The sequence below is a fragment of the Drosophila grimshawi genome, unplaced genomic scaffold (assembly GCF_018153295.1).
Source record: "Drosophila grimshawi isolate 15287-2541.00 unplaced genomic scaffold, ASM1815329v1 contig_78, whole genome shotgun sequence".
NCBI classification, from domain to species: Eukaryota; Metazoa; Arthropoda; class Insecta; order Diptera; family Drosophilidae; genus Drosophila; species Drosophila grimshawi.
In genome coordinates, this window is record NW_025063616.1 from 477803 (window position 1) to 493816 (window position 16014).

The following is a 16014-nucleotide window of genomic DNA, read 5'->3' on the forward strand; positions in this document are numbered from 1 at the left end:
AAATAACATAAAATCTCCTTCGATATTTCGTTTTTGAAGATTCAATGTCAAAATAAATATTTTTGGTCTACCACAAAAAAATGGAGGTTCACTGCGAAATTGTACAGAAGCCGAGAGCAAGGAATAGAAATACATTTTAAAAATAGCCCTCAACTATCTTATATCGAATTACATGTTTCCTAAATTAAACAAGCAAGAAAAAACTTCGGCTGGCGAAATAAGTTTTCAAACTTGCTTTAGCAGCTGCGTGAAATAAAAAATATCATGTACATATGTATGTGCAAACTGAAAAAATCAATCTATTTTCTTAAATATAGCCTGTGAAAGTCCTTAATTAATTATTTATTTAAATTGAGAAATAGCTTTCACAACTCGTCTAGGTATGTCACATATTGTTCGTTGCTCTGTGAGCAAAGTTATTCACAGCTACGCACTCCTCACTCTTCATTTCTAACATTATGACCAAATCTAAAAACAGCAAATCATAAAAACAGCAGCAAGAGATATCGATGAAGAATGTATGTTTTCTGTTTTCGCTAAAAAATCATCGATGTTTTTATATCAATAGTGAACATCAACCGGCTGCTTATTTTGCAAAAATAAATATTTATAAATTATATACTAAAGGAAACATGGCCAATTCGAATACAAATCAGTTGCATCCATTGGGTGCGACTACATCTCAAACGTTCATAACGGCATTAAATCACACAGCAGCCTCCACCATTGCGATCAATTTCCGAGAACTAATCAAGGAACCAAAAGAATTGGACGAGGCCTCCAACTATTTGTACCAGGCACTACTAGATGATGTTGTGGCCGGCATTTTTATAGAAACACATCATTTGCGTAAGACCGGCAATCTGGCAGCGCTTGATGGAGTCGGCGAGGAGAATCTAGAGTCTGCGTTTCACATTTGTGAGATGCCAAATTTGGACATTTTTGGCATATCGACCGCCAAAAAGCAGATGGACTGCACCTGCCCAAATTGTGATAGATTAGTGGCTGCAGCCAGATTTGCACCACACTTGGAGAAATGCATGGGTATGGGCCGCATCTCATCTCGCATCGCTAGTCGACGATTGGCAACCAAGGAAGGATCTAGTGCCAGCACAAGCTCAACATCAACTTATTTGCAATCAGGTGGTAATACTGGTGGTACTGACGACGAAGACGACGTGGACTGGTCTTCTGATAAGCGCAAAAAAAAATCTACACAGAGCTCACGTAATAATGGATCAAAAAAGAATAATGGAAAAACTTTTTAATATGCTGTCATTTACACCTGATGTACACCTTTATACCTATGCACATACATAAAATAATTTATTCTTCATTTGCATGAGTAGTGTAAACTTTCACATAGTCAATCATCAGGCTTGGTTGTTTCCAGGTCGGGAATGGGTTTGATTCAACAAATTTGGTTACAGCCTTAACGTCGCCATAACTATAATTCCTCATCCCACGCAATAAGTAATCATCTGCAAAGTTGAGACCGCCGCCTGCTGTCAGACCCAATACAATGAAGCACTATAAAGAAGATATAAATGATATATTGCAAAGTAACATTTCTATAATACAAAAAGTATTATATCTCATTAAATTGATTAGTTCTGCACACTTAAAATGGTTATTGGGATAACAAGCTGCAAAATGACTTGCCGATCGATACGGAACAACAATTACTTATAATAAATACAGCAGGCATGCAACACAATGCAAGCATAAAATAAGCATGTGTATATATCATAACCATTTTGAAACGTTACTGCTTCAATGAGTCGCAATATTTTTTCACAAGTCAAATCAAGTAAGCATGTATGTGCATAGGGAACTCGCTGCAGAACTTTTCCAGCCAAAAGTTGGAGCAGGACCAACCTACAAGAGTTAGAATGCTGCAATGCTGTTCATTATTTGATTTTGAGAACGTGAGTGAGCAATAAAACTGAATTTATGAAAAAATAAATTAAAAATTGCTTCTTCTAGTCGTAAAATTTCAAAAGGGTTCAATCAAAATGAAGAAGCCACTTTCAGGTGTAAATACAAAACTTCTAAAAATGTATGAATTTATTTACGTCATTCTCCTTGAAAGTCCTCAGAACATCCTTATTTGTTATTGTCCCGTACTTGTAGCCATCCACCTTAAATATTATGCGATCCTCATGCCAAATCAATGTATAGTTGTAAAACCGTTCGCCATACAATTCATCTTGAGGATTTCGCATTGTGTTCATATACTCTGTGTGCGTTGTATCATTGGGCCAAAGCACGGCACTTCCAAACAACACTTTTCCACCGATTGGCATTGAGCTTTTATCTTGCAATTTCTTGTTACCTCGTGCGTAAGCAATTCGTATGTGGTTGACGTATTTCTGTTCGCTTTCTGTGTTTACCGGTTGAAGGATTAGATCTGAAATATTAATTTTAAAAACTGATTCTATTAATAGATTAAGCGTTACAGCAATACGTACATGGGAATAGCCAATCGCCAATGGGCATCTTAGCACGTATTTCCACTCGGCCATATTTAAAGTGAAAATGGTTCTTAGTATGCAGTTTAGCCGAAAATACAGGTGGAGTACCCCCTCGATGGCATTTTATAGGTCCACATTCGTTTTCGCGCTGAAAATTTTTTTTTTTGCTTGTACAGTTCTTTTGCTCAAATGATTCTTTACATTGTTCCCGGGTTGCATTTAAGTACAAAATGTTATCTTTCAACCAAATATTTTTTTTTTTGTCCACATAGGCAACGAATTCTTGTTCTGGCTCTGCTGCTAAAACTAGTGAGCGTAATTCATAAGTCCAATTGGATAGGCTCTGATTGTTGAAATTTTCCTCAAAGATAAGAGTGCCGCTACAATTAAGATTCTTGTAATCCTGTTGCGGTTCAGATTGCAAGCAATCGCACTCTGGCTTTTTATTTTTGACAACTTTTTTATGCTCATTAATCTTAAATTCGTAAGGTTTCGTTATTCCTTGACCATCTTTTTCAAAAACAGCGATAATTCGTAGTATGTCGTTGATTTGAATATTTCTTTGGTTATTCGCCTTAGAAAGAAATGTGTCGTTTTTGTTCCTTGTATGAAAAAATATGTAATCTGAGGAGGATCCATAGCATATTTCTGCGGAAAAGAATGCTGAGTTGACTTCAGTATTATCTGCAAATGTATAATTTAATTTAAATTACTTTATTGGTAGACCGATAGTTTTTGTAATATAACTATATTTATACCATCCAAGCGTATTGCTACTGCATCTCCATCTAAGTAAACAGTTATATTAATGTTATTAATGTTAATGCCATGAGCGCCTAGACCAATAAAACAAGAAAATATAAATAGAACACATCTCATTTGAATTTTCATTATATGCGAAAGGTTATCACAAAAGTACACAATGTCACTTTTTCTTGTATTTTTAATCTATAGAGTTACTTAAATCTTTGCAGGTTGAATTCCAAAACTGAACTGACAAATTGAACGCAGAAAATACAAAGTATATGCCTCTCCTTGGATCCGGAAAGTGTTGTCATTATTTAATTTAATAAAACAATTTTTGAAACTCACAATAAGTCTCTCAAAGTTTAGTTTTTATAAAATTAAAATATAAAGAAATTTCTAATTCATCAATTGTTTTTTAATGCATCTATATTTGAGCTTTATCTAGTGAATACTTATTCTACTTAGTCGAATTTACGAACTGATATAGAGAAATTTTTTTCAGTTCATTAAAAGAAATTTTCTTATCAATTTGTGTCAGACCACTGAATACGTGGAACTTCACAAAATTGTCAATTCAGTGCAGAAGCTCATTACTCGTCAAATTATTCCATGATGCGACTGCTAATTTTGCTGTTTTCAATCGGATGCTCTGCAGCTATCCTATGCGGTTGTGAACAAAATGAAATTAAGATTGAACGAAAAGAAAGTAATGTTACTATCAAAGTGTCAGGTATCAGTCTATATTCAAAACTATAATTTCAATTACACCCAAGAACGAATACATTTAACATTCGCAGATAAAATCAAGTCAGTTTTCTCACTGATACAAAGCGACGATGAGTGCAAATTATACTACAGGTTTGAAAGCGACGTCAATAAAAACATTACACTGGAAATCAACGAAAAGCGAGAGCTACAATTTTCAACTGTCATCAACAAAGAAGATAAATCAATCGTAAATTATTACAGGATTGAAGATGAGCAAGCACCAGAGGTTTGCAGTGAAAACCAGAAATGTTTTCTAGAAGAGACTGATTCTGATTCTAAGGGTTGTAGCGGACGTATAATTTTTGAAGAAAACTTTACGGACGAGAATCTGTCGAATTGGACTCATGCAGTGTACTCGTCGTTACACGCAAAGCATGAATTTTCGGCATTTTTGCATGATAAAAAAAATTGCTATATAGAGGATAACAATTTGCATTTAGAAGCCACATTGGCCGACATTGATAGGCCCGACTTCGTAATTCCTAATTGCACATATTCAGGAGTTGACAAGCGCAGAGAGAATTGCGGACCACTACGCTACAGCTTTGCATTACCGCTGCCACCTATGCACTCGGCAAAACTACACACTAGAGGCAGTTTCTCATTTAAGTATGGTCGGATCGAGATACGCGCTAAAATGCCAATTGGCGATTGGTTGTTTCCCTGTAAGTACATATCTTAATAGTAATTTAAATACGCCTATGACACTACTATAATCTGCACAGACTTACTGTTACAACCGAACAACACAGAAGTTGAGTTTGATAATCAACCACACATTCGTGTTGCCTATGTGCGAGGAAATCCAAAACTACGCGATTATGCCCTCAACGAAATTGGAGGAAATATGCTTTTTGGCAGCATTTTCAGTAATACAGCCAATGATTTTTTACTCGAGTATTTGTATACCAAGCCACATGAATCACATTATGGGGAAGCTTTTCACATCTACACTGTGATCAAACATAGAGATCGCATTATTTTCAAAGTAGATGGTGTTACCTATGGCACGATAACGGATAAAATGATTATCGATGATATTAATAAAAATGAGGTATACATTTATAGTAACAATGAATTTTTTAACAAATATGCTTTTTTTTTTCACAGCACTATATCGTAATTGGTTTGACTGCAGGAGGAACAATAAATTTTAGGGATGAATATTTTGCTTATCCAGATAACATTGACTTTAAAATGTCCAATCCCAAGGCTCCGGTGCTGTTTTTCGAAGACATATCAGGAAATTCAACAAAATGGGAACACCCCAAGTTGGTAATTGACTATGTGCGTGTTTACACAACGCATCCCGATGAAAACTAAATTTCTTGTTGAAAAAAATAAATAAATGTAACAAATCATAATATTAATTTATTCCAAAAATTAAACATTTCGTATCAGTTTCCCACTGTTGATGATTGTACAGCATTCAGGAAATCTCAATTTTACAGCGTTATTTATAAAAATGAGTGTGATATGATATTGATTAAACATAATGAGTTTATGTGGACATAATTCTTAACTGAATTACGTTTGATTTAGGTTGAAGAGGTCATTATTATCTAAATTGCATAAACACGAACATAATCGACAATCAACTTTGGCTTCTTCCAAGTAGGTAGCCATTGATCCTGGCTCTGCCAAAATTTAAGCTTCGCTTGTGGATGTTTATTAATCCATGGCTTCTCAAAATTAGCAGTACGTAACTCATCAACAAAGTCTCCAAAGCCGCCAACTGAAAGGCCCAGTGTGATGTAAAACTGAATTGAAAAATATATATTTGATTTGATTTTGTATATACATGTTGTTCTGTACCACATTACACCAAACGGTTAATATGAGGTTATCAGGTTATCAGGTTATGTCAGCGAAAACTCACCATTCTTTACGAGCTAAAATCATTTATCTTTGGCTCTAGGTAACTATGGAAGTGAGCGAAAAATAAATATATATCGGAAAACAAGAGTGTCAAGCGTGGGCGGATTTTTGAAGGATGCTACTAGTAATATAAATTTCATATTTGGTGACTAGCTTTTAAATTGACTGAGAGATATTTTTGTATCGATTTTCACCATCAAGTATAACGGTCTTGGAATAGAATATTTTACATTTTTAAGGGTGGAGTCAATAGCGCAGAGGAGATATAGCCCAGTTATGTCGATTCCCCCATGAATATAGCACAACAATTCTTACGCATTTCCTAACAAGGGCCCAGACGAGTATATCAAGTTTCAAACTTTAACGATGTGGAAGAAAATTGCGCTCACACGGACAGACAGACAGCAAGTAGGACATTGTGCAAAACCAATTTACTCTTATACGAGGGGCATCAGAGTATACTAATATAAGAAATTGAACGATTGACGGGCATGGATATATTGATCCAAAAAAATCTGATTGTCGAAAGCAATTACAATACTGTTTCATTATCAATAGCTACTTTCTTAGAAAAGTGTTTGTAAAAATTGCACATCATTTTAGGTTCTTATTGCCTGCAAGAACAACGCAATTGACCAGCAATTGTCGTAATTTGTAATGGAAACAGAGTATAAGAGTGGGTTTAAAATAGAAGATGAGTTAAAAGAGTGTTACCATGCGATCAAAGGGCGCCATCGGCCCACCTCGACGCCAGCTGGCATTTAGGTCCGATTCCGCAAAGCCCCTTAACAGTTCGCCATAATCCTGACCATCAATTGAAAACCGCAAACTTTGGCTGGTCCATATCAGGCCGTAAACGTGGAAGTCATCCCCAAAGTGGGTACTCCGCCGTTGTTGGACAAAGAAGTCTTCACGCTGAGACGCCTCAGTTGACAGCACGGCTCCAGCATATAAAGTCCGACCATCGATGAGTTTGCCATGGGGCAGACGTAGTTGATCATTACCACGGGTCATGGCAACGCGCAACTGACCTATAAAATGTTATCAGTACTTATAAATATAAGGTAAATAATGCAAGTAAGCGGACCAGATTCGTAGCCAGTTTGGCCATACGATTCCATGAGCGGCTCCAGCAGCAACAGAGGTACCAGCCAATCGCCTTTGGGAAGCTTAGCACGAATCTCCACACGTCCAAATTTAAAGCCAAAAGATTCCTTAGTGCTCAAGCGTGGCACCACCACAGGGGGCAATATAAGAGGTCCACTTGTGAGCAGCACACACTCCTTTTGCCTATTGTGAGTCCCAGTGCAACGGTCTGACAAATCCAGATGAGCATTTGTTATATGCAAGTCTGGTCGATAGCTGGACCACAGCTTAGGCTCGATGATTAGTTGACCACTTCGAATGCGTGCCTTGCCATCGTAAAGCACAAACTCAGCGTCTGCATTGTCAAGTGGTGCTCGAACTTCGTGTAGCCAAAGACTTTCATTGAGAGTATCAAAATCTTCCTCGAATATCAATTTACCCTTGCAAGTCGGATTGGTTGGTGGAGGTGACACCACAGTTTCGCTTTCCTCACCGCAAGGCAAAGACGGCGATGTGACATGTACTAGGTTGCTTCTGGGTGTTGATATTCTTAAAGTGCAGTTAGCTGGCAAATAATCGCCAGCCAATTGACAAACTTGCTGCGGTAAAGCCTGATCACGATATATGGCATTGCCATGTTGCACATTCGTCCAAATGTAGACCGTATCATGTGCTCTCAAAGGTGCTCTAACAAAATCATGTTGCCAGCGTCCATCCTGAGGCTTACGAACCTGAGCTTTAAACTCGCCCTCCTCAAAGTCTGTGAAATTGCGATTACGGTTTACATTAAAGTCAACTCTTTTGACGCCACGTTCGTCTGTAAATGAATTTCGGCAAGTCAAACTGGTTGTTATATTTCTTGGGTTAACTGCTCACCTGGTATGAAAACACGAAACCCGTTTTCCAATGGCTCCACTATGGCAGCAGGCACCTTGTAGCATCGTACTTCAACAATCCACATACAAAGTAGCAGCCGCAGCAGCAGCTTCTCTCTCTGTAAACTACCGTCTACAGACATGACTAACCTAACATATTTTGTCCGACTCCAACTTACAGATTAGGTCAGGAGCTCTCTCAAACCGGTTTCCGCTTGTTTTTATAATATTTACATATGTATTTTAAACTTCAAAAACGTGTATAAGTTGAGATTATTTATGTAACATGCATGTATGGCATGTCTGTCCCTCTCTCTGTATACGCGCGTGAATCTCTGAGCTTAGATTCTAAGGGAACCAGGTAATGTAGTCGTGCTGGCCTTTTATCCGAAAAATCTGTCACCTGTATGGAAACCAAGCATTTTTTCAGCAAGTTCATATTTGTTTGTTTTAGTATAAAAATGTGATATATTAGCAATGCACCTTTTCTGAAATGAACGTTGTTAATCGGTCTCAACTATCGGTCGGGTTATTGTCAAATGGACCAATTAAAAATAAATGGTAATTTGCTGTACTCTTCAATGTATATTAAAAGATGACTAGAGAATTGTGCATGCAAAACTTTCGTCAACCTCGGATAAACTAGACAGATTTCAAAGGGCGACATAGCAGCGATCACAATAAGGCATGCTGCCAATATTGCAGAAGTCTTGTGGCTATATTTTCAGATCGAAAAAAAAATCACTCAGGAAACTCAGAAATTATATATCGTAAAGCCAAGAAATAGAAAAGTCTGATGAGAGCCAAATGTAGCATGTTTTCCAACCTTTTAAGATGTTTGTTCCTTTTTTTTCATTTTACTCTAATTAATCTGTTCGATTTTTGACATCTATAATTGGCAACACTGCATCTGATTAAAATTTATCGATAACTTATATACTCCTTTACATATAATCATATACATACGTGCATAAATATATTACTTATGTACAAGGCATGGTTCGTGATTTGGGTGGAAAGTAAAAGATCGTTTTTAAATTTTAAAGTTGGTCGAGCGCTCCTCTATTCTCAATTAGATTACGCTCGTTCAACTTGCCAACTCTTTTATTAATTCAACTCAATTTGGCATGCATATGCACAGATTTATTAATTCGGTTTGCATGAGTTTGATGTTTTGATTATTTGTTTTGTTCATTTCAAAAATTGTTGAGGAGCAGTTTGAAATTTAAAATTTGAACGTATTCCATTGCATTAAGAGTGTTTAATTCGAAAATAATGGTCAAATACGAGGAAAAACGACGGTAATGGATTTTAAATTATTCAATTTCGTTGTTTTCGTTGTAGAGCTTTGTTCTATATTTAAATGTTGAAATTTAATGAGGTATGTATGTCAAAGCTAAAGATAAAGAGAAAATAAAATAGAAATTTATATTTAATAAGCAAAATACATTTAATAACATTTATAAATTTCATTTTCTGAAAAACAAAGCAAACATAATTTAAGTTCTATGACTAATCACATTAATATATCGATACTACTCAGCATAGACACGAACATAATCAATAATCATCGCGCTGCTCTTTTCCCAAGTGGGAGCCCACGTATCACGCTGTAGCCAAAATGAGAGAGCGGCGCGTGGCTCACTATTCTTATATGGTTTTACGTCATTAGATACAATTTCATCATCAAAGTTGAGAAAACCGCCCACTGTAACGCCAAAAATGATGAAACATTTTTCGTTGAAAAAGGGCAAGCCGTCGTAAAGCTCTCCGTAAATCTTTTCGTCCACCATGAGAATTAACTTATCCTGTTGCCAGATCATTGTGTAATTATGAAAGTCATTACCATAATGATTCTTGTTAAGTCGATTTTTTAAAAATTGCACAGCGCGTCCATGATTCCAAACAACCATGCCGCCATATAAGCGACTACCCGATATGTCCTCCTGCTGAGTGCTGCGCAAGTGAGAGTTGCCCCGAGCAAACGCGATGCCTGTAGTTTATTAAGTTTAAATAGATTAATCATAGAACCGTAAATAGTGATATTTATAAAAACAATTTATATACATTCAAGTGCGTACGCAGGGTACGCAGGCAGCATATTAAAAGAATATTGGATCTATATCAGATTCTTAAGCCGAACTGATGTAGAGATGCTCGTCTGTCAATATTTGTAATCTCTAATAGCCGGTTTGCTCGACGCCCAACATTTCGTACATTCAGATTTTTTTTTTTTTTTTCTCGATTGAATCCTTTAAACTTTCGAGAATGGAAGAAATTCTCAAAGTTGAATCGGTCTCTTAATTTTAAGCATATCACAAAGCCTTATTTCGGTAACTAAATTACATAAATTTTTGATTGTATATAGAGAATATAAAGTTAAGGCAACATAAAATACTTTCTAAATTCGTATGGTATGTTGTGAAATTTAGAAATTCGACTAATTCGTTTCGATGTTATGAAAAGTATTGCAATACCAATGTCAAAAACAGTTTATATATATATACATATATATATACATATATAAATTATTTTTAATACTGAAAGCAAAATAGTAACGAAATTCTTTAAATTTTTGTTGTTTTTTAACAGAAGATTTGTGTTAAAAAAGTTAACGGAAAAGTTAAAAAAATTGGAGCTCGCTTGCTTATTTCCTTGCAGAAGATATTGTCGTTACGCTTATGACACATTGAAGCCTATGACGCCGACACCAATAGGAATCGGCTTCGACCCCATAAAGTATATATGTATATTGCTAGCATTATTGGTCAATATATCTATATATATGCGCAGAACTCACTCAGCTTAAAAGCTATCTCTTTGAAAGTAAATATACATCAGTGTTTTAATTCGGTCGACGGAGCCTCTTTATTTTAGAGCTGTTTTACAAAAAATCAGTCGAAGTCCTTGGTTCGCATTAAAGGAATTACATTTTACGATAGTATCCTGATCAAACTCACAAAATATTCTTGCAATTAGGTTCCCCACATTTGGCTACAGTCAAATAATATAACTGCCGTAAGAACAATGGGTCTAAAGGTAAGTTAGATGTAGTTAAATGTCCGGTCTACAAGGGTATTCAATATGTGGTGTGTTAAAAACACCAGTGCTTTCTTATCGATTTATTAAAATTAATAACTATATTTGAAATTGGTCTGTCTTTGCAAGGATAATTAATCTTGAACGTTTCATAATGTGCTAAGACACTGTTATTGTGAGGACAACTATACTTACGAAGCTGTTTGACATAATGCGATTCCACATGCGTTGAAACTGGCTGAAGCATCACATCTATGAAAATGTTGCTTGTAGTGAGAGTAAAATATAGAAGCAGAATAACACATAAAAACAACTTACATGGAAATAGCCAATCGCCTATAGGCAGTTTAGCACGAACCACAATTTTTCCATATTTGAAACTAAAGGTTTTACGTGTATGCAACTGAGCCGAATATACCGGCGGATTAATCTTATAGTAGCTTCCTCGGGCAATGTTACACTCCAGCTGCGGACTTTCCACAGCCGTACAGCGATCGCCCAGTTGATAAACGCCCTGATTCACCTCGCTTGCCACTGTTGGAACAATGTATAGGTACCCATCCTTCACGTATGAATTGCGTGGTGAGTCGTCGAAGGCCACAAGTTCCTCTTCCACATTATACATGCGTTGACGTATGTCATGCGTCCAAACACTACGATTAAGTTGCGCCTCACTAAAATTGTCTTCGAAGAGCAGTTCACCTTGGCAAGTACCTTGCTTGTTGCTCACTATGCTGATGGCTGGTTTGCAAGTTGTGATTGGCGTTTTTGACGTTAGATAAACCTGGCACTCTTCTTGGTTGCTGGGATAGCTGATATTGCGGGATAAGCGGTGTTGAGTGGTCAGCAGGCGGGTGTTCAGTATCACGCGTGTCTCGCTCTTCTCATAGATCAAATCGTTGTACTGCACCAACAATGCGATATGAAGCTTGTCATTATTGTGTAAACTGATTTGTTGTGTGCTGCTCCAGGTGCCATTTGTTGCTTGTGTTATGTAGTCCATATGAGCTGGGCATTTGTCATCCACCTGCAGCATATAGAAGACGCGTTGCATGCCCATTTCATCTATAATTGGTTCAATTACAATGCTGACCTTGTAACTCGTCACGCTGACTTACCAGGTATTGAAACCTTAAATCCACGATCGTTTAACATTTCTATATCCACGATTGGTATTTTGTATGCCACACTTTTTTGGCATTTGATTAAAAGCGAAATAGAAAAAAAACATAACAAAATTTGCCATCCCATGATGCAGTTGCATTTATTATAATACAATTGCAACACAATATTTCATTGCACACAGCTTCTGAGAAATAAAATATCGTAACTATCAGAAACCTGTCAAGCTGCATTTATTGAAAGCTTAAATGCTAATTAAGCTTATGTGTAATTAATTGTCAAGCTTCGCTTGAAGCTTGCAAGATGCAATAAATCAACAAATTATAAACTTGAGCACCCGTTGTCTTTTTTAAAAGATCTATTTGAAAAGTTCTTAAAGACATGTTAAACTATTACCGTATATAGAAAGTTGACAAAATTGCACTGAATTTAAGTAGTTTAAACTTAAATCGAGAAGAATCGGTGTCAAAGGATTGAAGTTACTATTATGCTGTATTAATAATAGAAGTCTAGTGGATATCAGTTTTATAACAAAATCTGTGTTTTTTTCTGATCTTAATAATATTTATACAGTTCATTATTATTCACTATTGTGTATTTTATTGCTGTCGGAAATCGATTTGTATCGAAATTCGTAAAACGGCAATTATTGATCAAATACAATCAACTTGATCTGCGTATGATACGCGAAAACTTATATCCCTAAATTTGAAGTCTTTAAGACAGACGGACATGCCTGTTACAATCACATACACGACCCATTTTAATGGGTCTAGTAAGTACAAATTTTGAGAGGATACATTTTAAAATTTAATTTTGCATGTTTAGTTAGAAATAATTACCCCTAAGCAATTAAGTTTTTGTATCCAGGCTTACCTCTCACACTTGCGAATCCTTAGCCACTGATATAATGAGCAAATTTCCAGATAATTTCCTCATTTAATTGCTCCACACACAACATTTAAGATGAAACAAACAAAAATCGTTTGTTTGTTCTGACATTCAATTCCAGAGTGTAAGACGTGTTATGTCTAAGCTTAAAAAATCGTACATCTATATCGACTCGTAGATGGCGGCTTACTAATTGCTTACAGAAACCATCGTTCAAGTCACTTTCACCCATTAAATTCAATCTTTATTAGGTATTTATACATCTCACCTTCTTTTGAAATTAAAGTTTATATGCAACATATCTTGTACTAAAGAAGATTCTTAATCTTTAATCTCCCAAAAAATCGTATGGTAAATCTTAAAATGAGCATAATTTCGTAGATCTTATGCTCGATCTTCTGTTGTTTCTGATCAGTTGAATTCACAATAGAATGCAGGACGTGTTTAATTTATAAGTATTGTTGAAACAAGCTGAACAACAACAAGTTCCCGTATCGTGCTGGATGCAACAAACGAGTAATGTAGTGGACACTATCAAAGAAACCGCACGAGCATCGGGGATGCGAGGCAGGAGAGTAATCACATCCGAAGGTGGAGCCTGATCTTCGACGGAGACCCGAAGGGAATGCCGGTGGCGGAATTCATCTTCATCATCAAGTTCCGTGGTCAGATGTACTGAGGGATTTCCATGGATTAGTGAACGGGCAGGCTAAAGACTGGTACTGGATGTATGTGCGTACCTCTGGAGTTCCAGATTGGCCAAATCTCAGATATGGCCTACAGCAGCAGTTCCAAATAAGGCGAACTGAATTTGAGAGAGAACAGGAACTGAGAGAACGCAAGCAACAGCATGGAGAAAGCACGGATGAATACATTCAGGCCATGTTGGTGCTAAGATCGCGGCTATCCAGCTGTTTCTCGGACTACGACGTAATCAAAGTGATGTCAGAGATCAGCTATCAAGGATAATTTACCCGATGCCGATCAGCTATCAAGGATAATTTACCCGATGCCGATAGCCAACCTCCAGAAACTGCGCGAGGAGTGCCAAGACGCGGAAAAGATGCTGTCAACGCGATGGGCTAGAACGTCAGCGAGTCAAGACTATGCTCGGTCCCGAGAACAAGCAAGGGTACACGAGATAGCTGCGACGGAACAGGATCCAGGGACCGAACCACTATAAGCCCTAGAAGTTATTTATCGACCTGCTGGAATTGCAAGCAGATAGGACATACATTCTTTGAATGTGAGGCACCAATATGGAATATATTTTGCTATAAATGTGGACATTCTGGCGTAGTGTTGCCCAAATGCCCAAAGTGCCGACCGGGAAACACGGGTCAGAACACGATACAAGCGGAGGAGTCGCGTTCCAATTCGGCGAAAAGCAATCACCTCCCATGGACACCGCCTCGGTTAGTAATTATAAGCCTGTAAGTAAGGATAAGGAAATAATTAATATTATTGCAAAAGTTAATCAAATAAACCATAGTATTGACTTACCAAACACCAGATGGTCACAACATAAATCCCCAGAGCAGAGACAAGCGGAGTATGCTCAAGCGAAGGAAAGGATATTTAAAGATGCATGTCAGGAGATGAGTGGGAAGACACACTATAAAGTTCAGCGAGCACGATCAACATTCCAACAACGAAAGGCGAGACGAAACAGTTTGTGTGCAGCCATAAGATCGGCGATGCGCACCGATTGCAGGCCGTTCGCCAAGGTATGGATCGGTCACAAGGAACTCAATGGCCTGTTAGACACAGGGGCTTCGGTGAGTTTGCTGGGACACGGTGGTGCTAATCTGGTAAAGGAGTTGGGATTAGAGTTACACAAAGCTTGCTCAACTGTACAAACCGCTGGAGGATCTCCTCACCGCATCATGGGAAAGATACGGACCGCCATGACCTATAATGGAATCACCAAGGACGTAGATCTGTTCCCTTATCACGGGAACAACAGGAGCAACTGGAACGGGTTAAGGCCAAATTTAAATCGTTCGCTGAACTCGGTCTAGGCAGGACATCGCTGGAAAAGCACGAAATTTAATTTTCAAGGATACAGTACCGGTGGAAGAACGCTTCTATCCAGTTTCACCAGCGATACATGAATTACTCTTTGCTGAGGTTGACGAAGGAAAAAATCGTCTCTGTCTGGATGCTCGCAAGCTGAATAAGGTGACAATCAAGGACGCGTATCCACTGCAGTGCATAGAGTCGATCCTTAGCCGAGTAGAAGATACGGTTTTCATCAGCAGTATCGACCTAAAACATGCCTTTTGGCAGATTGAATTGGAGGCAGAAAGTAGACCGTATATAGCCTTCACCATACCCGGGAGACCATTATATCAGTTCAAATCTATGCCGTTTGGTCTTTGCAGCGCAACGACTTTGCCGTCTAATGGATAAGGTGATTCCACAAAGGCTCCGAAGTCATGTTTTCGTTTATCTAGATGATCTGCTAGTGATTTCGCGCACATTTGAATAACATTGCCATCTATTATCCGAAGTAGGAGACTGTCTGGAAGCAGCAAACTTAACAATCGGTATAAAGATATCTAAGTTTTGCTATAAATATTTAAAATATCTGGGATATGTAGTTGGCGATGGTGCACTACGGACTGATCCAGAAAAGGTACAAGCAATTACGGAGATATCCGTTCCGAAAAGTGTACGTCAGTTACGTCGGTTTTTAGGTACCCGGGAGACCACTGTATCAGTTCAAATCTATGCCGTTTGGTCTTTGCAGCGCAATGACTTTGTCGTCTAATGGATAAGGTGATTCCACAAAGGCTCCGAAGTCATGTTTTCGTTTATCTAGATGATCTGCTAGTGATTTCGCGCACATTTGAAGAACATTGCCATCTATTATCCGAACTAGGAGACTGTCTGGAAGCAGCAAACTTAACAATCGGTATAAAGATATCTAAGTTTTGCTATAAATATTTAAAATATCTGGGATATGTAGTTGGCGATGGTGCACTACGGACTGATCCAGAAAAGGTACAAGCAATTACGGAGATACCCGTTCCGAAAAGTGTACGTCAGTTACGTCGGTTTTTAGGTACCGCTGGATGGTATCGCCGCTTCATCCGGAATTTTTCAGCCTTAGCACCGCTTACGGATTGCCT

General features: G+C 37.7%; 4 protein-coding genes across 5 annotated transcripts; 1 reads left to right on the plus strand and 3 right to left on the minus strand.

The window, feature by feature from the left end:
• The first annotated feature begins 632 nt into the window (after positions 1-632).
• On the plus strand, positions 633-1336 carry LOC6558802 (SAGA-associated factor 11 homolog 2). Its single transcript, XM_001985641.3, has one exon. The coding sequence runs from the start codon at positions 633-635 to the stop codon at positions 1266-1268; it is 636 nt and encodes a 211-aa protein (XP_001985677.1). The 3' UTR covers positions 1269-1336.
• Positions 1250-4736, minus strand: LOC116805114 (gram-negative bacteria-binding protein 2-like; the record flags this gene model as incomplete). The annotated part of the gene is made up of 5 exons (XM_043215794.1): positions 1250-1530; positions 2076-2410; positions 2472-3158; positions 3233-3310; positions 4721-4736. Coding segments are annotated over 5 exons (1320 nt in total), but the record flags the coding sequence as incomplete, so codon positions are not given.
• Positions 4737-5347: 611 nt separating this feature from the next.
• On the minus strand, positions 5348-8730 carry LOC6557716 (gram-negative bacteria-binding protein 1). Of its 2 annotated transcripts, none has more exons than XM_032743236.2 (5): positions 8655-8730; positions 7830-8231; positions 6955-7770; positions 6582-6898; positions 5348-5749 (listed from the first exon to the last, which is right to left on the minus strand). In XM_032743236.2, the coding sequence occupies exons 2-5, from the start codon at positions 7969-7971 to the stop codon at positions 5552-5554; spliced, it is 1473 nt and encodes a 490-aa protein (XP_032599127.1). In that variant the 5' UTR covers positions 7972-8231; positions 8655-8730; the 3' UTR covers positions 5348-5551. The 2 variants fall into 2 exon arrangements, with proteins under 2 accessions (XP_032599127.1, XP_001985679.1); XM_001985643.3 differs by lacking the exon at positions 8655-8730 and adding an exon at positions 8312-8468.
• A 529-nt stretch (positions 8731-9259) lies between these two features.
• On the minus strand, positions 9260-12199 carry LOC6558954 (gram-negative bacteria-binding protein 2). Its single transcript, XM_001985644.2, has 4 exons — positions 11986-12199; positions 11186-11932; positions 11063-11119; positions 9260-9821 (listed from the first exon to the last, which is right to left on the minus strand). Exons 1-4 carry the CDS (start codon positions 12116-12118, stop codon positions 9364-9366), a joined length of 1395 nt encoding a protein of 464 aa, XP_001985680.2. The 5' UTR covers positions 12119-12199; the 3' UTR covers positions 9260-9363.
• Between the last annotated feature and the right edge of the window lie 3815 nt (positions 12200-16014).

Coding starts and splice junctions, on each gene's coding strand:
- LOC6558802 (XM_001985641.3), top strand. CDS start 633: ATGGCCAATTCGAATACAAATCAGTTGCATCCATTGGGTGCGACTACA.
- LOC6557716 (XM_032743236.2), bottom strand. CDS start 7,971: ATGTCTGTAGACGGTAGTTTACAGAGAGAGAAGCTGCTGCTGCGGCTG. Junction 7,771..7,829: donor GTTTCGTGTTTTCATACCAG/GTGAGCAGTTAA, acceptor ATTCATTTACAG/ACGAACGTGGCGTCAAAAGA. Junction 6,899..6,954: donor CCAAACTGGCTACGAATCTG/GTCCGCTTACTT, acceptor AACATTTTATAG/GTCAGTTGCGCGTTGCCATG.
- LOC6558954 (XM_001985644.2), bottom strand. CDS start 12,118: ATGGGATGGCAAATTTTGTTATGTTTTTTTTCTATTTCGCTTTTAATC. Junction 11,933..11,985: donor ATTTAAGGTTTCAATACCTG/GTAAGTCAGCGT, acceptor AACCAATTATAG/ATGAAATGGGCATGCAACGC. Junction 9,822..11,062: donor GCATTATGTCAAACAGCTTC/GTAAGTATAGTT, acceptor AATAAACTACAG/GCATCGCGTTTGCTCGGGGC.